This window comes from Oncorhynchus mykiss, chromosome 27 (genome assembly GCF_057628025.1).
Source record: "Oncorhynchus mykiss isolate SJ-2025 chromosome 27, ASM5762802v1, whole genome shotgun sequence".
Classification (NCBI taxonomy): domain Eukaryota; kingdom Metazoa; phylum Chordata; class Actinopteri; order Salmoniformes; family Salmonidae; genus Oncorhynchus; species Oncorhynchus mykiss.
The window spans coordinates 4,133,204-4,159,720 of NC_143048.1; the positions used below are offsets into that span (position 1 = coordinate 4,133,204).

At 40.1% G+C, this 26,517-nt stretch overlaps 2 protein-coding genes and 1 long non-coding RNA gene across 9 annotated transcripts in view; 2 read left to right on the forward strand and 1 right to left on the reverse strand.

Annotated features, from left to right (window-relative positions):
• Positions 1-1,633: 1,633 nt before the first annotated feature.
• clrn1 (clarin 1) lies at positions 1,634-20,195 on the forward strand. Of its 7 annotated transcripts, none has more exons than XM_090224211.1 (4): positions 1,634-3,074; positions 4,100-4,145; positions 17,207-17,386; positions 18,973-20,195. In XM_090224211.1, exons 1-4 carry the CDS (start codon positions 3,003-3,005, stop codon positions 19,236-19,238), a joined length of 564 nt encoding a protein of 187 aa, XP_090080337.1. In that variant the 5' UTR covers positions 1,634-3,002; the 3' UTR covers positions 19,239-20,195. The 7 variants fall into 7 exon arrangements, with proteins under 7 accessions (XP_090080337.1, XP_090080338.1, XP_090080340.1 ...); XM_090224212.1 differs by having other exon boundaries at positions 17,303-17,386; XM_090224215.1 differs by having other exon boundaries at positions 1,955-2,095; positions 17,303-17,386.
• LOC149971199 (uncharacterized) lies at positions 15,842-26,170 on the reverse strand. Its single transcript, XR_016492595.1, has 3 exons — positions 25,840-26,170; positions 21,590-21,659; positions 15,842-17,384 (listed from the first exon to the last, which is right to left on the reverse strand). It is a non-coding gene; the product is annotated as an uncharacterized LOC149971199 (long non-coding RNA).
• Positions 20,574-26,517, forward strand: part of mindy4b (MINDY family member 4B) — a 44,665-nt gene continuing 38,721 nt past the window's right edge. Inside the window, exon 1 of the mRNA XM_021587272.3 lies at positions 20,574-20,802. The gene's annotated coding sequence lies outside the window, so the exon portion shown is untranslated. The remainder of the gene's footprint in view (positions 20,803-26,517) is intronic.

Here is a 26,517-nt window from a genome sequence, read left to right on the forward strand (position 1 = left end):
GAAGGCATCTCTAGACTAACATATGGTGCTCTATCTTTAGATCTTGACAGTAAAATAAGAAAGAAGATAGACCAGATGCTTTTCAACTTTCTTTGGAGAAACCGTACCCATTACATTAGGAAAACTGCTGTAATGAACACTTATAAGAATAGTGGACTGAATTTTCTGGACTTTACTATTTTAAATAATACTTTTAAGATCAATTGGATAAAACTATTCCTAAGAAGACCCGCTTCTATCTGGAATTTTATTCCTCATCATGTCTTCTCTACTTTTGGTGGCCTTAACTTCATGAAGTTTTGCAATTATAATATTGACAAAGTTCCAGTGAAACTTTCTGCTTTTCATCGGCAGGTTTTCTTGTTATGGTCCTTAATTTATAAACACAATTTTTCTCCACACAGATATTATATATGGAATAATCGGGATATATTGTATAAAAATACCTCTCTGTTTTTAGAATATTGGTTCCGAAATAATATCCTATTGGTGAGCCAACTGGTATATGCAGAGGGTCTTTTACTCAGTTATAAAGAATTCTTATCACTTTACAAGGTCCCTGTAACACCTAAAGATGTTGCAATTGTTTTAGATGCCATTCCCTCAGGTGTTGCTATGTTATTCAGGAACGTGTCAAGACCTGACCCTCAGAGCCTACCTTCTGTTGACCCTGTTGACTCATCAGTTGGAAAGATTTGTTTCTCTTTTAGTCCATTCAACAACAGAGCGATAGGATCCTTGTTTCAGCAGGATGTTGTATCTATGCCTTATTGGAATGGATTTATTGATAATATCTGTTGGAAAAAAGTTTGTATGTTGCCACACACATACCTACTTGTTAACAAAATTAAGGAAGTTTCCTTTAAAATTATTTATAAATATTATCCTGCCAACCACTATAGGAAGAAGTTTAAGGAAAACATCAACTCAAATTGCTCATTTTGTAATGACCACCCAGAAACAGTGTTGCATCTTTTTTGGCATTGTATGCATGTAAGAAAACTGTGGCAAGACATCAGTAGGTTTATAATTGAACACATTTATGAAGATTTTACACTATTGTGGAGAGATGTACTGTTTGGATTCTTTACATACAATAGAAATAAGCTGAAACATTTTTATGTAATTAATTTCATTATTCTTTTGGCCAAATTTCATATACACAAATGTAAATTTACAAACAGAAAACCACATTTTCCTACCCTACAAAAATAAATTGAACTGTATTTTAAGATGGTTAAATGCTCTACTAACAAAAAAGCTGTTAGAATTGTAAGTATAGGCATGTCCCTTAAGGTCCTTGTGTAATTGTAATGTGATATTGTACCCCCTAGCTCTATTGTCCATTGTTTGTAATCTATGTATGCTTGTGTTCCCTCGTGTGCTTTATGTATTGATTTGTTGTTAATAAAAATAAAATAAAAAATAAAAAAGGGTAGACATCCAAAATGTCTGCCATTTGGGTCCTACCAGAGTTATATTACAAGTACCCTTCCAAGAAGGCTCAAGGTCATTGGTCACAGAAAAGATGTCAAATCACGTTATTTGTACAGTAGCTTTGATTGGACTGATCATGTCAACATCTTACTTTCACAATCTTAGCTAGCAGTCATCATCGTGAATCAAGTCTACTGACTAATCCAAGATGGCGTAGCAGTCAGACGTGTGTTTGTCTTGTCCCATGTAAATAGTAGTTTTTTTCGTATATATTTTCTCTCACTTTCCACCTACGATCTAACTATACTTTCCTGCTATTTTTTTATACGTTATAACTGGAACCTCCATCAGCAACTAGCCAGCTAACTAGCTACTAGTCACTGTTAGCCACGGCTAGTGGTCTTCACCTTTAGCTCGGACACCAGCCAGCTTTAGCTCGGTCAATAACTACCAGTCTACACAGAGCGATATCAACCCAGAGCATATCGGACTGCTTTTCTCCACCACATCACTGGATTCCTGGCGCAAACTCTGGGCAATTACACCAGATCGCAGCTAGCTAGCTGCAACCCAGTGGCTACTCCTGGCTAACGCCTCTGCCCTGAAGCAAAGCACCAGCTAGCCTATAGCTAGGCCCATCTCCCGGCTAGCCGAAGAGGTATACCTGCTAACTAATTTGTGGGCTACAATACTTATTTTGCCAATTGGCCTGGACCCTTTATTGCCGACACTGAGCCCAGCCGATCTATCACGACTGGTCTGCCGACGTAATCTTCCGATGTGGTTTCAGACTTTTCCGCCCAGGCCCGCTAGTATTCTGAACGCCGTGCTTCCCACTCGCCTAGCATAGTAGCGAATACCGAACGGCTCCCCGACTCACCTATTACTGCTCATTGGACCTTATGATCCCTCGGCGACACATGCCTCTCTCTAATGTCAATATGCCTTGTCTTCTGCTGTTTCGGTTAGTTACTATTGTTTTATTTCACTGTAGATTTTATTTCACCACGAGCAATACCTGAGACATTTCTCACAAAACACAGGGATGGTGATTTGCACAGGACTAGTATTATCAGAGGATTTTGGATTTGCCAACAGTAAGTTATTTTGGGCAAGGGTGCAACTTTCATTGGGGACGGGGGGACATGTCTCCCCCCCACATTCTGAAATTGCATTTTTGTCCCCCTCAGTTTTATCATTCGAATGTGATACAAAAATAGGCAAGGGTGTGCTTTAGGACCATGCGGAGGCCTCCGAGCGGTCGGGTAGGTTGTTTTGAAGTGTTTATCTGACTGGATAAAATATATACAGTAGCAATCAAAAGTCTGGACACACATACTCATTCCAGTGTTTTTCTTTATTTTTTACTATATTGTAGAATAGAGAAGACAACAAACTATGAATCATGTAGTAACCCAAAAAGTGATAAATCAAAATATATTTTATATTTGAGATTCTTCAAAGTAGCCACCCGTTGCCTTGATGACAGCTTTGCACACTCTTGGCAGTGTGCAATTGAATTTACCACATGTGGACTTCAATCAAGTAGTAGAAACTTCTCAAGGATGATCAATGGAAACAGGATGCACTGGAGCTCAATTGAGTTTCAAAGCAAAGGGGCTGAATATGTAAATAAGGTATTTTTTGTATATATTTATAAAAATGTCTATACCTGTCTTCACTTTGTCATTATGGGGTATTGTGTGTAGACTGATGAGGATTTTTATTTATTTAATACATTTTAGAATAAAGCTGTCACGTTAAAAAAATGTGGAAAAATAATATATATAGACTTAATAAATATCGACTGAATACTTTTGGAAAAGTATATGTATTCATTATGTCCCCTCAACTTCTAAAACCAAAGTTGCGCCTCTGGGTTGAATTGTTGTAAACATGTAACAATTACTGACAAGGCAGAATCGGACGGGATTAAAATTACAGATGTGGTGTTTTGTGCTCGTGGACATATTTACATTACCCGACCTCCCCCAGTAAAACGAATCTTGTACAAACAGGGCTATACATCTACAGATTAAGTCGATATAAATCCTTCATTCCCTCTGAAGTTATGGAAAAATGTGGAAACTCATTTTGCTGCGAAAAAAAAATGTGTGGGAAAATTCAGGCCTTGTGGGCGGGTTTTGAGAAGTCATTGTGCCAAAAACTTCTCGACGATAGCGAGAAGCACTCTCCCAAATGTAAAACCTTGGTTACTTGGAGATAATGAGCAAGGGGGAAAGACGATCAATGTAATTGAACATGCAACGGCCATTTTAGAACAGCATCACTACGGTATACACATTTAGCTATTTCAATGCCCCTTATCATAATATCCTAACACAGATAATTAGCAACTTGGTTTTGGATTATTTGGGAGTTGGCTACCAACTGGAGATGAATTGAACACCATGGACTGGTCAGACTAATTATTTTTCCACACTTCACACTCACCATGCCAAGTAGTCAAAAGAAAATTATATTCTCTGTTGCGGGAGTGTTGAGTTTCGGTTGCGTCCTCATTATTGCCGCCGCGATGGGGACGCAGTTTTGGGTCCAGGGGACTGTGTTGTGTACAACCGGTGCGCAACTTGTAAATGCCACAGGACAAGAGCTGGATAAATTTGTCGGTATGGTTAACTATGGTCTTTTTCACGGACAGAGAGTGAAGCAATGTGGACTTGGTGGAAGACCCTTCAGATTTTCATGTGAGTAGAAGACCCTGTGAATTGCATGAAAAGTTTGTGAAAACCGGTGTATTTAAAGATTACTGCTGGGTTGAAAAGGTATTCTCATTTGCGCATCTATTATGAAAAGTAAACAATGAGACGAGCAGTCACCCACTACATTAATAATTCAAATTACTATAATTACTACACCCTGTTTTAAGTCCTATCCCTGTGACGTAAGGATCCATTTTACTAAATTAAATGGAATGTTCAGCATAAATTATCTTGGTAGCATTGGCACAAAATATAGCCTAATTATTGGGTGTTGGAAAAAAAGTCACATTTTATAATAAAGTATTTGCAGGCTAACAATACAATACACATAATGTAATTACCCATTGGGCATACGACGTGATAAAGACGTATTTTACTGGTTGAAACCCGGTCTGGACATTATATGACCAGATTAATACGTTTTCTATATGATGTATTTTTGACATCATGCAAAATACGTCTTATTTTGGTTGATAACTGGTGTGGAGTTCAACCAAAAAACATATCTAAATGCTACTCAATTAATAGAAACCAATCTATATAAACATGTGCATAGTCTTTGTGGGCCATGCACCCATTGTATATAAGATGCTAGAACCATTACAATTATATCAATTTGAGTAATGTTATTTTTTCAGCAGGGTTTGCATGATTCAGTTTAGCACATTTGGCAAACAACAGCTGGCAGAACTCACCAAAGGGGTTAGGGTCTCGTGGCATACTGTACCCAGTCAACCACTTAGGTTAGTGGCACCTTAATTGGGGGAAATGGGTTCGTGTTAATGATTGGAGCAGAATTAGTGGAATGGTATCAAGTACATGGTTTCCAGGTGTTTGATGCCATTCCATTTGCTCTGTTCTGGCCATTATAATGAGCCCTTCTACTCTCAATAGCCTCCTGTGCAGTCTACACACTTGACTCAGACCCATTCCATTTGAGTACTAGGGGACTGGGGCTCAGGGGGCTTCATGCGGGCCGAGCTCTTCCCGAGTCTGGCAGAATCATATTACTCTGGCCTCCGGCTAAAAGTACTCGGCTCAGCCTACTTCAGTTTATCTGGTCCGATTTACTTTTTCAGGAATAGGGCCATTTGAGGTTTTAATTCGTCATGTGATGAAATACCTTCTTTTTTTTTAAACAGAGAAATGTGATATATTTCACCTCCAAGTCATCGAATTTGCTAGGTCATTAAAAGCTCCAATTTATGAATTCTATAGTTATCAGAGATGGCCCCTAATTTAGAGAATCTCCGATGTTATAAATGCTTTTGCTTTTACTACAGGCTATGTTTTTAGTAGTTGCAGTCCACCCAATTGAAAAGTGCACATTCACTTCCATAACATTTGTTCTAGGCTACCAGCATGTAAGATAAAACCTGAGACATCTGTGGCATTGTGTTGTGTCGGATGCGTGCACACCAAAACACCCTTTCGGTGACATGAGGATAAGGATATTTCATATTTTCAAGTTTTAAAAGTCAGTTCCCAACACTATAAATGTGTTTGCTTTCACATAGTGTTTTTTATAGTTTCAGTCCACTGAATTGAAAAGTGCACATTCACTTCCATAACAATTGTTCTACGCTACCAGCATGTAAGATTAACATGCACAATAATACAGGATATCCTTACAAAAATGCACTGTTGTTAAAATGCAGTGAAACTGCAGTACAATTACATTATGTCTTTTAAATTTAAGATTATCCGGTGACTTGCTGTATGGCTTCTAATAGTAATTGTTTGTTTGTGTTAACTAATTGCACTGTTTTATTGTGCTGCACATTTTCTTCTGTTCCACTGAATGCTGTTTTGACGTTCTATTATGACTAACTAAATTTGTTTTCAGAATTTAACAAATAACATGTAGGCCACCTATGTCTTATGGTGGTTCATTTCTTTATCAATTGAGGAGAGTCAAACCTATCACACCAGTCAGTCAGAGTTATACTTAAACTAAATCTTGAATCACTTATTAATATGGGAGCAAGTCAATATAACACACACATAAAGTGAATCGATTGAGTGCTCTACTATAATGATGGCTGGTCGATGATTCAAGCTCAGATGATTCGTTGAGAGCCCAGATAGACCCCTTTCAACCTGCATGACCAACAACAGATATATAGAATAGGTCACAAGGTTAAGATTTGTATGAAAGATACTTATAATTCACAGTAGACAGTATTTTCACAGTAGACAGCTGCTGTGTCAACAGTTATCTTTCATTGTACAGACCAGGGTCTGGCCCTGGGGTCATCTCTACCTGGTACCATATAGAACAGAAACATTAACTCATGCTCAGGAATGCGGTCTCTTTAGGTTTTATCACCCAAAAGACACCATAAATGTCCTGTCAGTGTTATCTCCCAGAGGCCCATCCTCAGTAGAACACACACAGATGAGTGTTCTAACAAGCCCTTATTATGTTGCATACAATAACCATTGGATGCAATAACAGCATTATAACATCTTGCAATTTTCCACCATAGTCTTTTATTTCAAATCAAATTGTATTTGTCACATGTGGCGAATACAACCTTACAGACCTTACTTACAAGCCCTTAACAATGCAGTTTTAAGAAAAATACCTGCTAAGTAAAATAAATAAAGTAACAATGTGGGGGCACCAATTAGTTGAGGTAATTGAGGTAGTATGTACATGTAGGTAGAGTTATTAAAGTGACAATGCATGGTTAATAAACAGAGAGTAGCAGCAGCTTAAAAGAGAAAGGGGGGGGTAAAATGCAAATAGTCCTGGTAGCCATTTGATTAGTGGTTCAGGAGTCTTATGGCTTGGGGGTACAAGCTGTTAAGAAGCCTTTTGGACCTAGGTTTGGCACTCCGGTACTGCTTGCCGTGTGGTAGCAGAGATAAGTCTATAACTAGGGTGGCTGGAGTCTTTGACAATTTTTAGGGCCTTCCTCTGACACCACCTGGTATAGAGGTCCTGGATGGCAGGAAGCTTGGCCCCTGTGATTTATTGGGCCGTACGCACTACCCTCTATAGTGCCTTGCGGTCAGAGGCCGAGCAGTTGACATACCAGGCAGTGATGCAACCACCACTATCCTACTAAACTCAGCAAAATAGTCCTCTCACTGTCAACTGCATTTATTTACAGCAAACTTAACGTGTAAATATTTGTATGATCATAACAAGATTCAACAACTGAGACATAAACTGAACAAGTTCCACAGACATGTGACTAACATAAATGGAATAGTGTCCCTGAACAAAGAGGGGGTCAAAATCAAAAGTAACAGTCAGTATCTGTTGTGGCCACCAGCTGCATTAAGTACTGCAGTGCATCTCCTCCTCATGGACTGCACCAGATTTACCAGATTTGCCTGTTCTTGCTGTGAGATGTTACCCCACTCTTCCACCAAGGCACCTGCAGGTTCCCGGACATTTCTGAGGGGAATGGCCCTAGCCCTCACCCTCCGATCCAACAGGTCCCAGACGTGCTCAATGGGATTGAGATCCGGGCTCTTCGCTGGCCATGGCAGAACACTGACATTCCTGTCTTGCAGGAAATCACACACAGAACGAGCAGTATGGCTGGTGACATTGTCATGCTGGAGGGTCATGTCAGGGTAAGCCTGCAGGAAGGGTACCACATGAGGGAGGAGGATGTCTTTCCTGTAACACGCAGCATTGAGATTGCCTGCAATGACAACAAGCTCAGTCCGATGATGCTGTGACACACCGCCCCAGACCATGACGGACCCTCCACCTCCAAATCGATCCCGCTCCAGAGTACAGGCCTCGGTGTAATGCTCATTCCTTCGACGATAAACTCACCATCCCTGGTGAGACCAAACCGCGACTCCCCAGCGAAGACCACTTTTTGCCAGTCCTGTCTGGTCCAGCAACGGTGGGTTTGTGCCCATAGGTGACGTTGTTGCCAGTGATGTCTGGTGAGGATCTGCCTTACAACAGGCCTACGAGCCCTCAGTCCAGTCTCTCTCAGCCTATTGCAGACAGTCTGAGCACTGATGGAGGGATTGTGCGTTCCTGGTGTAACTCTGGCAGTTGTAACCATCCTGTACCTGTACCGCAGGTGTGATGTTCGGATGTATCGATCCTGTGCAGGTGTGTTTACACGTGGTCTGCCACTGCGAGGACGATCAGCTGTCTGTCCTGTCTCCCTGTAGCGCTGTCTTAGGCTTCTCACAGTACGTACATTGCAATTTATTTCCCTGGCCACATCTGCAGTCCTCATGCCTCCTTGCAGAATGCCTAAGGCACGTTCCCGCAGATGAGCAGGGACCCTGGGCATCTTTCTTTTGCTTTTTTTTCAGAGTCAGTAGAAAGGCCTCTTTAGTGTCCTAAGTTTTTGTAACTGTGACCTTAATTGCCTGCCGTCTGTTAGTGTCTTAACGACCGTTCCACAGGTGCATGTTCATTAATTGTTTATGGTTCATTGAACAAGCATGGGAAACAGTGTTTAAACCCTTTGCAATGAAGATCTGTGAAGTTATTTGGATTTTTATGAATTATCTTTGAAAGACAGGGTCCTGAAAAAGTGCCATTTCTTTTTTTGCTGAGTTTACAATCCATCAGGATTTACAAACCCTATTTTTATTACATTTATTTCCATCAATAATTAGTTGAATTATTGCACCTGAATTGCACCCTGAAAATGACTGTTATATTTTTCCTTAAAGCGTTCAAGCAATTAACATAATGTGTCTGGTAATTGTATTTAATTTCATTGGCCACATTTTTTATAATTGAACCTTTTATTTAACTAGGCAAGTCAGTTAATTAAGAACAAATTCCTATTTACAATGACGGCCTCCTGCAGGGACGGGGGCTGGGATTAAATTTAGGAGGTAGGCATATCTTTTCCAGCTAAAACTTAGATTGGAATCTGTGCTTCATGAGCAGCAATCAATCTGCATGCAGGCAGCCTGCTCCAGCTCATTGGTCAAAATTCCATATGGCAGTTGGAACAGACACAGCTGGAAAACATAGACAGTTTCTGTAAATTTACACCATTCTTTACATTTGACTGCTAAATGGTAGTGCCTGTTCTCCTGCATTCTTGTTTTACTTTTGTAAGTAAAGCGGCAGTTTGTTGGGGAGAAGAATTTCAAGGAAACATTTGCTAGCAATTTCACATTAGCTCTCTGGCTAATCCTCCATGGACATGGTAAGTTAAAATGTTTACCTTTTGTAGGTGTTGGTTCTAGCTAGTCAACATTTTGATATCGGTTTAGTTAATGATAGCAAATGTGTGTATGCGTGTGTTCTGTGTGTGAGATGATGATCACAATAACTTGAAAACATTGTCATGTCAACATTGTCCTGCTAGCTATGTGTGTGTGTTCGGTGTTCTGTGTGAGATTTGACGATGATTATAATCACAATAATTTACAGAAAAGATTTGTACATATAGGAAACATTGTGTGCATGCATGTGTGTGAGACAGTAAACTATCCTAATTCTTGAAGCGTGTACCCCCAATATGAATGTGAAGATTTTCTTGATTCATCAGAGTTCCTTGAATTTTCTATTGGACAATACAATACATTTTGCCTATCCCTGCTCCCCCTCAACACTCATTCTAAAATGACACCTCTCAACTGCCTTTTTCAATTCTTGATTCTCATTTTTTGCAGGAATCTTCTAGCTTGGATGGAGGAAGGAACAAAGGGAATGAGTATAGAAATGTAATGCTGAGTAAGTGTAATGCTGAGTAAGAAATGTAAATAGACAGCAAAACATAGGCAGACAGGTGGCGAGAGCTAGCCTAACTGCCAGATTGCTGAGGGGCAACATAGTCAATGTACTTGCTAGTCTAAGTCTAACTTTGTTAACCATGATTCATCTGTATTTACAGTTCCTGAAACATGTCAATGACCTGATGCATGGCCTCTGCAGTGGTGCTTGGCCACACACTCAGGTACCAGTGACCTATTCTGCCACATCGCCAGGGAAGGAAGAGAGCAGAACCACTCTTCCATAAATCCATGATAGTAAGTTATGTGCAAAAGTATTTTTATTTTATTTTTCGGTTTGATACTCTGACATTCCGTGTGTATTGATTTCTACTAACCAGCTTTGTAAGAGCTAGATTTGTACTAGCTATGCTGATAGTCATTATCTTTTTTCATTGCATCAGGTCTCACTGAGACTGGATTCCCCAAGAGACATGCTGTTCAGCTGCCCATTATTGCCTGATCTTACCTAGAACCTAAAAAGGTTAATCGTCTGTCCCCATTTGAAAACCCTTTCTGGTTCCAGATAGAACCCTTTGGTTCCAGGTAAAAGTATTTTGGGTTCCATGTAGAACCCTTTCCGCAGAGGGTTCTACATGGGGACAGCCGAAGAACCCTTTTGGGGAAAAAATGTCTAAGAGTGTAGTGTAATTAGATCCAATTGAAATAGCACCGCTTCTAATATAAGTTGGTAAAGCAAAATAAAATCCTATTTTTAACTGGCCTTTTTTATTTCAGGTGCGAAACCCTTGTCCTGATTCATGTAAAGTTGGTGAGTCATGTACAGTTTCTCCCCTTTCTCTCTTGCTCATTCTCCCTGTCACTCACTCAAACTCACACACGTGTGCAGTTGCAGAGAAAAGGAAGCGATTTGCGGATTACACCCATTTCTAACAATGTTTGTTGCAGGAGTGATAAGACAGACACAACTTTTGAACAAGATTGCCTCTTTTACTTAATTTGTTGCATTTAGTTTCTCTTTTTTTACTGCCACAAAATGATTCAACTAGTACCATGGAAATAATTTTAGCTAGCTGAATCCACAAATATTCTTCAATTAATGTCCTTTTTTTAGTTTGCTTTTAAAATCTCAAGTTGATAATACGCTGATTCTCTTCACTGCAGATCTGACCCATCAAACGACTTTTCAAGAGGGTCACCACGCTCCAGATCTCGTTCTGTGCTCAGAGGTACTTGATGAGGATCTACCCCATCACACCACTAATGAATTATTAATCAAATAAAACAATGGGCCTTTGTATAGTCTGTCCCAGTCTTTTTTTTTGCATGTAATGTCTGTGGTTGAATTATGAAACAATTTCTGTATGCAGATGTATGTTGTTTAGTCTTTTACATTGCTTGATCTATTTTAAATGTAAGAATATGTTACAGGTTAACTTTAATTGGTGACTATGGAAACAATCAGAAATGTAACGAGCAATGTTTTCAATATCCTACTTTATCCTCTGCAATACGTTTTACCACACTTTTTTTTTCTGTAAGGGCGCTATCTGGAACCTAAAAGGGTTATTCGGGCAGTTTCCATAGGAGAACCCTTTGAAGAACCCTTTTTGGTTTCAGGTAGAACTCTTTTGGGTTCTATGTAGGACCTCTTCCACAGAAGATTCTACCAAAATGGAAACCAAAATGGTTATACGTTGAACCAAAAAGGCCTTTCCTGTGGGGACCGCCGAAGACTCCTTTTGGGACCCTTTATTCTAAGAGTGTAGGTAATAAACTGTAGTCAGGTAGTCCATTATTTAAAAAAAAATAATAATTAGGCAAGTCAGTTAAGATCAAATTCTTATTTACAATCACAGCCTACAAAATTCTTTAACTAGTACCATGTTATGATGAGGTCTTAACAATGACCAGTAGGCTACATAATATAGTGGTCACAATCATGACCAGCTGGTCAAATAGAGGTCACAGTTATGACCAACTGGTGTAATGGTGGTCAGAAAAATGTCATTCTGGTCCAGTAAAAATATGTTTAAAAAAACCTTCCCTTTTAAACCAGTTTGCGACCAGAATAAGGTGTCATAAAAATACATTTTCAGCCAGAGTTTGCACACTGGGTAGTAACCGAAGCATAGGACAAGATTCAGTAGCCACTGCAGCCTAAAGTAAATGGAAATAATTTTGTCAAAATGTTATAATTACTCCTGTCTATACAGAAATGAGTAAAGTAATACAAGACAAGCAAGACCGAGGACCATTTAGTTTCTTTCAAAGCTGTGGATTGTTTCAAATCCCAAGCATGGCCTATATGACTAGTTGGGCAATTTGCAGCTGTTAGTGAAAAAGCAATGCATTTAAAATACGTGTGAAGATAATGTGTCTTGAGTACAATTTGAAATGTTGCGAGAAGAAGGGGAGAGGTGTGTGGTGAAGATATTGGTGTCTCTCCAGAATGTGCTCAGTCCTCCAAAATGCACTGAGCTGCCTCCCGCCAAATTCTTGCACATTCATAGTTTTATTGTGTTAATAGTTTGTCCTTAGATTTTTTATTTTTGTATCAATTCCCCATTACACCAGTAGTAAATTTGGTTGCATTAATTTAGGTTAATGTATGCATGTATTAATTAGGTCTATTTTTACCGTTCTCATTCTCGGAGTGGTAACATTGTAGAGTTCACAATAACTTTTGTTTTATTAAATATCATTTGACTTCGGCCAGACCCCCTCTCCCCCGCAGAGAGGGGAGCTGGTGGGGAGGTGACTGTTGTAAATCATGGATTGGAACTTTCAGCTATTTCCCTCTCAAAATTCACACAGGAATGTGCCTTTGTTCACATAGGTTTTCCCGCTGAAACTCTAACATGTTCTAAAGTGAATACTGGAACAATATTTCTAACAGAATGTGGGGAATGTTCAGACGATCTAAAGAAATTGATGTCCTTTCGGTTGTTATTTTGTGATGCATTAAAAATGTTAAAGGAAATACTGTAACTTGAAAAGTGTATATACACTACAGGTACGAAGTCTCCATTCTCTATGTTGTGTATGAAAAATGATTAGTGTTTTTGTTAAGAGAAGGATGTGATCTTAGAAACTATAAGAGGAAATTGTTTCGATAACAAGTGAGTAGTCACCGCCCCCTTGAGTGAAGTCAGAGCCTCACAAACCGCCCCTATTGAATAACTGTATAAAATCAGGGGTTAAAAATGTACATATCAGACCAGAGAGACATTTTAGCTGCGGCTCACATCCAAAGTGGTTTGAACTCTGAAATCTCAGCACGAGGTAGAGAATAAAATCACCTCCCGGACAATCACTGGTACGGCTGATTAGCTGTCCTAAGAAAAGTATCTAGAAAAGCGAATTTAAGTGGGACCATTCTACTATTCTTCAAAACAACATATACTACTACTCTTATCACCACTGAGAACCATCGGCTGGCTAACCTATCTTCAAATAAGTATCTTCCAGAGCGAGTGGAAGCAGAGTGAGAGCTGTAGTTCTATTCAGGACAGGAGACAGGACAGACAGCTGATCGAACCTTGATGTCTTGGTAATGGCAAATGAAATGACCTTGACTTCTTTCATCCCATCATGTATCACTAGCAGTAGGAAGTGAGCAAAACGAGAGAGTCACTGTCTGGATCTCCGGAGGTTGATGTTCACCTCATCCCATGATACATCCTCCCATAGGTGTTCATCGTCCAGGTTCCCATCTTTACTGTGCTCCTCCTGCTGTGGCAGCTTTACTTTGAATGCACATTTCATATTTCATGTGTTATCTGTGATAATAGGATACTTTGTTTGTGATGCGATATTCATCTGTGATTTCATCAAAGCTATTATTAGCTATTTTCTCTGCGCTATGCCGCCCAGTGTACCGCCTGCAGTCTAGGAGGAAGGACTCCAGCTCATTTCTATTTGGGTTTTTACTGTGAGTGGTAACTCTGAAGAAAGAGCACAAGAATTTGGATGATGAATTTTCTGTGCAAATGCTGCCACACTTGGCTGTGCAGTATCTGGTGTCTGCTGTCCTGCCTTGTACTTCCTGAATCTGAAAATAAATTGAAAAAATATTCTATAAAATTTCTGGTAATATTAACATCAAATCTATGAACCTTAGCTAAAGTCGCAGCACCAATTTTAATCACACGTATTGCAACCGCATTGCATAAGTTGCAATAAACTGTTAAGTCACATAATGATGAAGACATTATGCGAGAAGCAATGTTAATATATGTCTTAATTTAAAAATGCAACTCTGGGCCCGAGGCAGAGATGGCGGAACAGAGTTTTGACTGGGGGTTCAGGATTGTTTTAAAGCCTAGTTTAGATATGTTTCTGTTTATTTCTGACATTTTGGTAGGCTATTTGTTTGTCAACTTGTCTATAATTAGATACTCTTCTGTCATTACTTGTTGCCCCAGAAGAATCATTATAAACTGTGTGGTTCGAGCCATGAATGCTGATTGGCTGACAGCCGTGGTATATCAGACTGTATACCACGGGTAAGACAAAACATGTATTTGTATTGCTCTAATTACCTTGGTAACCAGTTTATACACTGAACTAAAATATAAACGCAACATGTAAAGTGTTGGTCCCATCTTTCATGAGCTGAAATAAAAGATACCAGAAATTTTGAGGGAGGGCATGCAATTGGCATGCTGACTGCAGGAATGTCCAGCAGAACTGTTGACAGAGAATTGAATGTTAATTTCTCTACCGTAAGCCACCTCCAATGTCATTTCAAAGAGTTTGACAGTACGTCCTACCGGCCTCACAACCACAGACTGTGTATGACGTCATGTGGGTGAGCGGTTTGCTGATGTCAACGTTATGAACAGAGTGCCCCGTGGTGTTGGGATTATGGTATGGGAAGGCATAAACTACGGACAATGAAAACATTTACAATTCATCGATGGCAGTTTGAATGCACAGAGATACCGTGACGAGATCCTGAGGCCCATTGTCGTGCCATTCATCCGCCGCCATCACCTCATGTTTCAGCATGATAATGCACAGCCCCATGTCTCAAGGATCTGTACACAATTCCTGGAAGCTGAAAATGTATGTTCTTCTATGACCTGCATGCTCACCAGACATGTCACCCATTGATCCTGTTTGGGATGCTCTGGCTCGACGTGTACGACAGCATGTTCCCGCCAATATCCCACAACTTTGCACAGCCATTGAAGAAGAGTGGGACAACATTCCACAGGGCACAATCAACAGCCTGATCAACTCTATGTGAAGGAGATGTGTCGCGCTGCATGAGGTAAATGGTGGTCACACCAGATACTAACTGTTTTTCTGATCCACGCCCCAAACTTTTTAAAAAGTTATTTGTGACCAATAGATGCATCTGTATTCCCAATCGTAAAATCCGTAGATTAGGGCCTAATTCATTTTTTGCAATTGACTGATTTCCTTATGTGAACTGTAACTCAATAAAAGTTTTGAAATTGATGCATGTTGTGTTCATTTTTGTTCAGTATCTTAGCAATAAGGCACCTCGGGGGTTTGCGGTATATGGCCAATATACCACGGCCGTGTAAAACCTGATTGCTGACAAGCAAAAAAAAATGGGGACTATGTCAACAATGGACTAATGAAACAAATACTAAAAGATTGTTTTGGGGTGCAGGTTTTCTTTAACAATTTCACAGTCCTTTAAATGGAACGCAGTTGTCAATGGTTTTAGCGGAACTGGGGGGTCTCTTTTCCCCCCAGCAGCAGGCTAATCGAACGCTCTGCACTTTACTGTGACATTTTCTATATCATGACCTATTGGCATGTAGCTTTGCAGGCTAGCTACATCTCCTTTGCTAGCTAACCAACTAAAGCTAGCACACAATGCACAATCACATCAAGCAACTGAAGTGACAGCAAACTATGAGCACTTTCGTTTGTTTTACCTTTGTTTCTATTGACATTTCTTGAGGTATATCCATTTATAATGATCCTGAAAAATTAATTAACCTGGCTCAGAGAAGCTGTCAGTCTCTTCACATTTATATGCATGGCACAGTGTAAATCGCAAAAAAACTGAAACATTGTTCCACAGGTCGGAGAGGCAGATGGCAAGGTTCAGACAAACCCCAACTGTTGCAAACCAAACATTTATAAAAGTACAGACATCAAAATGCTATATCATACACTACAGTTGGGTGAAACATGGGAAAGTTATGCTTCTTTAACATCTGAGAAGCTTGTTAACCCACTAGAGACAAGTAAGAGAAAAATACTAGATCTTGAATCTGGTCATAAATGTTAGCCTAGTGGCATGGGACTATCTAATGGAACTGTTAACAGGCATTACCCGGAGAATACGGGATTGTGGTGCTATAACTCCTTGCTATCAACCAATCATAATCCTGGATTCAAACAACCTGTTTTATGATAATGGTTTTACAGGCTGCGGAGATGCATAACGCTGCTGTAAAAATGCATTGAACATTCACGTCTGATACTAGGCTACACATACAGTAAGCCTGTACACAAATGTGGGTCACGGAGACATGGCCACGTGTAAATGTGCACATAGCCTACCCTCGCAGGGGGTAGAAATACCTCAAAGGAATATTTTCAAAACTTCATATTCATCTACAGCACTACCCCAACACCAATGCATTTGAAAATGGCGCATTATCAGTAAACATTTTTGACATAACTTTACTAACCTATGCCAACTCATAGTTGGTTAAAATCCCAATAAAGGTTACAACAGATGATGTAAAAGTGATGTCTAAACTACTGGTAAGCTTAAGTTATGACGTACAGAAATCTGGTCTTCATAGAAATCCGCCGTTTTCACATATGATGAATGTGAAGTTGACACGTTTTGGAATGTCAAAAGAACATTGTTATTTAGTGTTAACAACAAACTCAAATCAAACAAAGAAAGAGAAATGTAAATGGAGTGAAGAGAAACCTGTTATCAAAATGATGAAGGCTAGCCTTACAGGGGAAACCCAACTGGCTTCAACTAGGTTAATTGGTCATTCATAAGAGGGCATCTCTCATAACTCAGCAAGTAGCACTAAATAGCAGTAAATGCAGTAACACATCTTACACAAGCACAATGGAGTGAATCATCAGCAATTTTTCACTAATGAGATTTGGCACACACACATTATCTTTTCGCTTGACCGGCAGGCTTGCTAATCATGGTGAGGCCTTTTTAGATGAACAAAAAACGATTTGTTCTCTGACTGTTTGTTCCATCTGCCTTGCACATTAAACTAAAATAATACAGAGACGCATGCATGTGTTTCATCACGTGAAAGTTGTGGGCGGAAAAAATACTATTTAATAATTGTAGAACATTCCCACACCTCTCTATATTGTCCCTCTCCTTGTAGTTTTTCCGAACTTGGTGGACGTCATCCCAGCCAGTCTTCACGTCACTGTGATCTTCTTCTGCGTAGTGCTCATCTTCTTCTCCTCTGTGGCCACAGGCTTCTTTATGTACAATGCCTTTGGTAGTCCCTACGAGACTCTGCACGGACCCCTGGGACTCTACCTCTGGAACTTTGTCTGCTGTAAGCACAAAAAAGTCATAATTTCATAACTCACATCACAGGTAGATGTAGGCAAACAGCTCTCTTACACACGTGCATTCCATCTTCAGACATAAATAGCTCGCAGTACGCTACACAGGAGCCACGTTTATTGGTTCTAACATGTCTCCTTATGTTCCGATCTTGTCCACATTCTGATTGTGCCCACATTTTCAGACAGGTGTAGACAATTAAAAGATGCATTGTGATCTTATTGTGATCAGATCTTCCTGACCACCTCCGGATGTAGTCAGGCACAGATATGTGTAGCCGGATCTGGACATTGAAATCATTTAACTAATCATTCTCCCGCCCTCAAATCATTGACAGGTGGCACCATTGTGTCTTAAAACAAATAAATAAATATTATTTTCTAAGAAAAGCTGTCAAATAATTTGCATACAGGAAGGGATCAGGAATTCTGGTCACGATGTGGATACAGTGTGTAGACTCATTTCTGAAAATGTGGGCCCAATCAGAATGTGGGCAGGATCAGGATGCATGTTAGCCCCAGGTATGAACGGGGCAATAGAGCAGTGGTTCTCAACCAGGGGTACTAGTACATTTTGACATTTTTGTCATTTAGCAGACACTCTTATCCAGAGCCACTTATAGTATTGAGTGAAAACATTTTCATACTCGTCCCCCGTGGGAATGAAACCCACAACCCTGGCATTGCTAGCTCCATGCTCTACCAACTGAGCTACACGGGACAGCCGTACCCCTTGGGGGTACTTGGCCTATCCACAGAGGGTACTTGAGAAGACTCATGAGACCATACGCTTACTGGTAAAAATGCACATGAAAGGGGTACTCTGGACAGAACAAAATGTACTTTGTTGTAAAGTAACCAAAACAAATTGAGAACCACTGCTATAGAGAACATGATTGGGGTCCAACAAAGGTGTTCTTCAACACTTCAACATTAGTTAGAAATGCATATCAGAGACGTTCAAACACAACAGCCAAGCCATGAGTGGTTGGCTGTACGTCACTTTCCTTTTGCCTTTTTCAGCTTTAAAACCAGTATCCGGTAACCTACCATTTCTTTAATCAGGACAGTGGGCTACTTGACCTCCCATCCAAATAATGGCACCAATTAAGAAACACAGCACCAGAGTTAAAGAAGTTATTTCTCAGTTATCTATAACTGAGACCCTACCTTAGCGGGCCTATTAAATCAAAACCGCTTACCAGGTTTCAGGGGCAAAACTAAACAAACATTTTTATACACTAGAATGCAAGTTTGGATTCATCTGATCAGTGAACCTATATTTACGATGATGTAAAACATGTCACATGAAAATTAATCTCTCGCAGCAGTGAATGACCAAAGCTTAATTGTTTTGGTAACCTGTTTGGGATTGCAACTACTGTAGCGTTCACATATTTCCTTTTAATGTGGCGTGGGCGGGAAGTAGTATTCTGCCTTATAGGAACGTGTTTACAGTAACTGATCATTAGGCTGCCTTTGACTTTTTATTTGAACTCCCAGTGTTGTCAACTGTAATAGTGTAATATTGCCTGTCTGTCTGTCTGTCTGTGGGTTTGCCCATCTGTCTGAACAGGCCTCTGCAGCTGCCTGGTGATGATTCTGTTTGCCTCCGAGGTGAAGCTCCACCGGCTGTCCGACCACATCGCCAACTTCAACGAGAGCACGTTTGTGTACAAGACGCTCACAGAGCAATTTGATCACTCCTTCTGGCTCATCTTCCTCACCTTCTTCGTCCATGGCCTTAACATCCTGCTGATCCGTGTGGCCGGGATCCAGTTCCCCTTCCAGGAGGCCAAAGAGTCGGACGTGAACACCGGGGCATCAGATCTCATGTACTGACCAGGGCTTTTGTTTGTTTGTGTGGCCGCTTGCCGGGCCCCCCCACTATAGTGACACTGAGCCTCAGCTATTAGCGTGTCTCAATGGGAGACTTGGGGCCATAGCTTTTATGTGCCCATGTGCTGTTGAAAGGTCCAAGCAAATGTGACCCTCCTGAACCGCTTCTTTTCCGAAATCCAGTGACAAGCTGTCAGTCCTTCAGACGACAACTGGAGACGTGTCCCTGGCCATCTCTGTTAGGGAAGCTGTTTTGAAACTTTGAGTGAGTTGGGTCTTGTTTTTCTTTCCGTTGTTAATTGGTTGTATTTCGTTAGGTGGTGGGCCAATTAAAGGCCAGGATTTCACTCAGCTGTTGAAAAGCAGAGGCTTGGTTGGTTCCACTCCATCATGTTTTTACGTGCATTGGCAGTCCTTCCCTTGGCAGTCCAAAGCTTTATCAATGAAGGTGGACCGTTCAACAGTGTGTCACGATTGATTGACCAGAATAGGTACCATGTGTATTATGGATTGACGATATCGTAGCCTTTCAATTTTGCCCCCGAAATGTATTGAAAGACCACAGCTGTATAAAGTAAACCAAGCAGTTTCTTTAGCCCTGAATATTGGTTTTTATTTACTCAGATTTAGATGTTGCTTCATTGTTTGATCAGATGATGTATTCAGAATCATGTGATGTGCCAATTTTTATGATTTTAATGATGATCATTCCTAATACAACATTTATTTTATGAAATGTGTAGAGCTACTTAGATTTGTTGTAGATTTATATGCTGTTATTGGTGTAAGTCCGAGGTATATGTATTCTCTGTCGTAGGAAGAACAATTGTATAAATGTCCACCTACAGTATCTGTGTAAATGTTCCTTGAAGTATAGCTATTTTTGATTGATTGATCAAGTCATTGTATTTCACTATTTAGCATTTTTCTAAGGCACTGAATATTAAAAAACGAATCAAATTTGTAAGTACATTTTATCAGAACTATGAGGTTCCAGATTATTCTAAATCAGTTGAGTTTCAGAAAATGACAAATGTCTTATTTCTTTCCCTTAATTACACAATGTGGCAATATCTACATACACTATAAAGTACATCAGTAGACAGACCAAATCTTAAGTTAAAACTGAAAAGGGAATTTAACAAATAGGACAGTAAATTTGTACGACAACATCTACAGTGAAAGCAAAGGGTTGTTTTCTGTGTGTAATGCAATACAGCACAAACATGTTGCATTGAAGCACATTAAACATCATTGACATACATGAGCACATTCAAAGAGAAGCCACTCCCATCAGTGCCAAACAGTGCAATAGTGTCCAAACAAGATTCAAACACCATTCAAAGTTGTCTTCTATGGGGGCTGTGGTTACGTGGTCATGAATATGCAACAGGTGCCCATAAAAACTGCCAGGTTACATTGGCCTTCTGACAGAAAACCTTCAAAGGCTTCATTCAACTTGACTCTTCCCCAGCAACAAGCTTCTACAAAAGCAGCCCAAATAGACTGTCCTAGAGCCTTCCTCGCCTAGCTGTTTTAAGTCTACATAGTAGCACTGAGACTCAAGGTAAGTTTTTCTTATTCTGTATTCAATTGGGTACAAGTGTTTCTCATGTTTAATTCATGAATGCTAAAATGCATCTTAATAGAGCCTAATCATTGCATTGACTTCATTGCACTTTAAAATTGAGCTGCATGAAGTGAATGTTATTTTTCTGACTTAGTATCTAATGAAAGATGGGTGTCAGATTTTTATGGTTGATATTTACTTACTCAGATTTTGAGATATTCTGCATTAAACAACAGATTCAATAATTCAAGTAGTCTAATGTCAAGATTAATCCACGTACCAGCTATATGCCCATTTCCCCTCAACCCGAAATGAATGGAAAGATGAGCATAAAAAAAGTTTGTGGTGCTTATCTAATCCATTCATTTTGGATTGTGGGATGTGACTGGAGCTACTAAACAACCTGGGACGTCGACTTATCTCAACAGAAGACCACCTTCGAGGTCTGAAAACATCAGACAAACTTAGATTTTGGAGTGTAGCCTAGTGGCATTTTAATTATGGTAATTCAACTAGGTAAGACATAAAAGTGGTTGCAACTCCTCAAGAAAATTGTTGGAACTAAAACTCAAAACACTTCAACGTTTCAAGTGGAAATATAATACTGTACAGGTCCTGGTCAGCTTTCAAAGATTTCACACTATCTGACTTGATGGTTTTCAAAAAAATTCATTCAGTAAGAGGGGGGTAGTGACAGAGAAGTCTATCATTTCTGTTTCCTTTTTTAGCCTCACAAGACATTCTGTATTTACTTTCTAATTGGACAGGCTGGAAAGGGTCTTACCTGAGGGTAGTGGTGGAGGCTTTAGCCAAGCAAACTGCTTTTAAGTCACAATCATGGTCTTCACAGTCCCCTGCAGTGGGGAGAAGATTTGCAGGGTTAAGAATTGTGCATCGTTTCAGAGTAACATGGGACATTGTCAACAGAATGTTCTGATAGCCTAGCAGTCTCGCAGGTGTCAAATGAGCCGTTCTTGCCTGTGTAATAATTGTGTGCACAGCATGAGGCACATGGATGGTTAGGGGAGACATAGCCACAATATCAGAACATGCCAAAACAGACTCAGTAGCAGTCGCTACCGATCTCAAACAGGAAACCCTTCCCTTGAATCGTCTAGAATAATAACCAAAAGGTCTATATCCCACACCATCATGTGTCAAAACTGCTGACATAAACCCACCCGTCTCAGAAACAAACAGATGAAAAGGTTTTGTATGGTCTGGCAGGCCCAGGCAAGGGGCGGACATCAGAGTGTGTTTCAATTTGACCAATGCCGTTTCAGTCTCATCCGTCCAGACCACAATTTCACTCGCCTCCATCTTTCTCCCATAGTTCAAACATAACAGGATTGTATTTATCTCTGCATTGTCTTTCAACCAAGGACGGCAGTAACTAGCCACACCCAACAAAGACATCATGTGCTGCTTAGTAACAGGTTAAGGCAAAACTTGAATTGTCTCTAATCGATCTTTGGAGATGGTGCGACCTTCAGAAGTAATGTCATGGCCTAAATAAGGCCCAGCATAACTGCATGTTACTTGGGGAAACTTTACGACCATTTTCTGCTAAGAAAATCAACAATGCTCAAGTGTCCTCGTGACATCTCTCCTCTGACTGTGAGCAAACCAACAAATCATCAGCATATTGAACCAAAATGTTTACAACAGGGGCAACAAAAACCCTCCTAGCTTCCGAGCCATTTCTTGGGCAAAGATCAATGGTGATTCAACATAATCCTGGGGCACTACCGTCCAAGTCAACGCAAGAAACGCAAACTAGAATCACTCCTGTGACTCTTCAGCCACAGGGATACTGAAAAAATGCTTTGCCAAATCAATCAGTGAAAACCTGGAGTCACCTGGGATAAAATGGTAACAGTGTTAGGCACCAGGGGTGCTCTAGCATGTACAGCATCGTTTACTATTCTAAGGTTTTGCACAACACGATAATCACCAGCTGGTTTCCCAACAGGTAAAATTGGTGTGTTACAGGGTGAATTCAGACAGGGAATCAAAGCGACCTCTTTCAACTAACTCACTGTGAATTGGAGTAATACCCTTTTCAGCTTCTTTGCTAAGAGGGTACTGAGCTTTGTAAGGCCTGTGGGTGCTTTTTGGAACGACCACAATTGGTGCCGTTTCGTTAACACCCACATCTTTCCATTGATTTCCAGGAGCTTTTGATAAGCTACAATGGGGAACAGAGCCAGGGACTTCATACAGACTTCTCTTAGTATCTGTCAACAACACTCCAGCTGCTACAAAGTCTTCTCCTCTGTATATCAAATTCATCTCAACTTTCTCTTTTTGGTTTAACCATCTCTGTTGGTATTCAGGGTCTCTTCAAAATAAGGGAACAGCAGCAGTACAATGTACAATGTTCAGAAACTTCCCAGTTAGCATGCATTGGTGAAGAGAGGGATTGATCTCTCAGCTGTCCCTCAACATGTTGATAATTTAAATGCCAAGCATAGTAACAGTTCATTAGGCAGAGGGAGATTCCATTTTCTCTCGATCCCAATGACAATCTTTCTTCAGTACATGCAACAGATACATTCATTTTACACATTGAATATCTTACTTATACATTCAGGCAGATGAATATAGGAATTGGTGTTTCCATTTCCACTCCCCCTAAGGGAAAGGTCAAACATTCTTCAGAGGGAATTCCAGACGCTCCAACTGTGCACATTGTTTTCTTTGAAGGGAAAACAGATAGCCCCAGGAACCGTGGCCCCAGTGTCCACCAAAAATTCAATTTTATGGTTATTACCTAAAATGTCAATCAGGAGGTTTTGGGTTGACATGGTGGTCAATTTTAACACTTGACAGGTTTCTTCTGCTTCTTCTTCATAGTTTTCTTCATTAGTGTCTTCTGTTTCCACCTCATCCTATGTTTGGTAGCCCCCTTGACCTCCTCTTCCAAATGTTATGTATTTATTTATTTCACCCTTATTTAACCAGGTAGGCAAGTTGAGAACAAGTTCTCATTTACAATTGCAACCTGGCCAAGATAAAGCAAAGCAGTTCGACACGAACAACAACACAGAGTTACACATGGAGTAAAACAAACATACAGTCAATTAACAGTAGAAAAATGAGTCTATATACAATGTGAGCAAATGAGGTGAGATAAGGGAGGTAAAGGCAAAAAAAGGCCATGGTGGCGAAGTAAATACAATATAGCAAGTAAAAAAATAAACACTGGAATGGTAGATTTGCAGTGGAAGAATGTGCAAAGTAGAGATAGAAATAATGGGGGTGCAAAGGAGCTAAATAAAAAAAACAGTAGGAGGAGAGGTAGTTGTTTGGGCTACATTAATAGATGGGCTATGTACAAATGGGTTGTCAACCTGTACACCAACAGATGGGGAAGGCCAATCGTTTTGTTTTTCTCCTCCTTCAGGACAATCTCTTGAGAAATGCTTCCCACAGCTCCAGTCTGTCGTTCTGTCAGCCACAGCAGGGGCCCCTCGGCCTCTTCCTCTGCCTCTTCAGTGTCCACAGTTACCACAATTTCATTCTCTTCTTCTTCCAGAGTAGTACATCAGCTGTGCCTTCTTCAGTGTCTTTCCGTCCTTTAGTTTCATATTCATTCAACTGTCTTTCTGAATGCATGATGTATGGCTTTACATCAGGCAGTGGTTTTGTTTCCCATTCGTTACAGCTGTCTTCAAATCTTGTCTCAGGCTGCTGTATTAGTCTTGGTCAGGCGTCAGGCATGAGTGTTGGAGGAAGACTGTCCCTACTCTTTCAATGCAGTCACTCAATTTTTCATCAGTTACCTGTTTGGTAGAATGGATTTTCTGCCACTCTGTGTGTTTAGGGAAAGCAGCCTTTATAGCTGTAAACACTGCATCCAGCTGGTCACCACGATACATCGCAATCCCACATATGTTTATAGTCCTTCCATTTAAATTTTTAACAGTGGCAGAGTATTTCTTCAATTTCTATGGTGGTGGGGTTGTACATGGAGATGATTGTTTTTACCTCTTCTTCGAACTTTACAGCATCAGCTGGGTCAGTGACATCACCCACTAGCTCTTTAATTTCATCAACATCCCAGCCTCTTCAGTTCTTCAGTTCCAACATGCCACCACCATCATTGGGGTTTGGGTAGCATATTATCGGATATATTCCCAGGGGATGCTTTTTCTTCTTTCTCGTAACTTTCCAGTTTTTTTCCCTTGTTGCAGTCCTCACTGCTGCTTGTTTCGTCTTTTTCGTATTGGCTACTTTCTTCTTGACTAACATTCTTCCTGCTGCTTGCGCTTCTTAAGGGTTCCCTTGGGAGAAGGGCTTCTTCTTCTTCTCTTCATCCTCCTCTTTCCTCTCTGGTAGTTCCACTTGTTTTACCATCAGTCCTCTTACAGCTTTATCCTCTGCATTTTCTGCTTCCCTCCCATTTTCTGAAATCGTCCCACTTCACTTTCACTTTATTGTTATGTCTATCTTTTCTCTCAAGTTGGCTTCTCACAGTTTAGCAGTGCTCAGTGTCACGTCAGCTAGGAAATCTCCAAATGTCAATTTTGTCCAATCTTCTGTTTGGTTCAGTACCCCCCTACTAAATGTATTGGACATTATTTTACGCAGCCCCCTTGGTTCCCAGTTTGGATTGTCCATGTGACCCATATTTAAAGCATTTGGAGAAAAAATAAATCAAAACACAGCTTTCACACTGGAGCTAATCTCCTGTTCAGTAAATTAGTCAAGCACACAATACTCCTACATTGCCTTGAAACTTCTTATGGTATAGGAGACGCTTGCGTCCCACTTGGGGAAAAAACAGGGAAAATGCAGCAAATTCAAATAATGATATAAAATCAAACATTCATTAAATCACACATGTAAGATACTCAATTAAAGCTACACTCGTTGTGAATCCAGCCAACATGTCAGATTTTAAAAAGCTTTTCGGCGAAAGCATAAGAAGCTATTATCTGATGATAGCACAATGTCAACAAAGAGGGTAGCATATTTCAACCCTGCAGGCGCTACACAAAACGCTGAAATAAAATATAAAACATGCATTACCTTTGACGAGCTTCTTTTGTTGGCACTCCAATATGTCCCATAAACATCACAATTGGTCCTTTTGTTCGATTAATTCCGTCCATATATATCTAAATGTCCATTTATTTGACGCGTTTGATCCAGAAAAAAACAGATGTCAAAAAACGCAACGTCACTACAAAACATTTCAAAAGTTGCCTGTAAACTTTGCCAAAATATTTCAAACTACTTTTGTAACACAACTTTAGGTATTTTTAAACGTTAACAATCGATCAAATTGTAGACAGAGCTATCTGTGTTCAATACAGCAAGTAAACAAACCATGCTCCTTTTTACATCTTGCGCAACTCTCAATTGTGTAACGTTGTTCCAGGATGTGCTTCTTCTTCGTTGCACAAATGAATAACCTCAACCAAATTCCAAAGACTGGTGACATCCAGTGGAAGTGGTAGGAACTGAAAACAGATTTCTATGAAATATCCCTTGGCAAAGACAAGTCAGGGAACAGTCAGAGGCAAAAAATAATAATAATTCTGAACAGTTAGTCCTCTGGGTTTTGCCTGCTACATAAGTTCTGTTATACTCACAGACATGATTCAAACAGTTTTAGAAACTTCAGAGTGTTTTCTATCCACATCTACTAATAATATGCATATCTTATATTCCTGGCATGAGTAGCAGGAAGTTGAAATTGGGCAT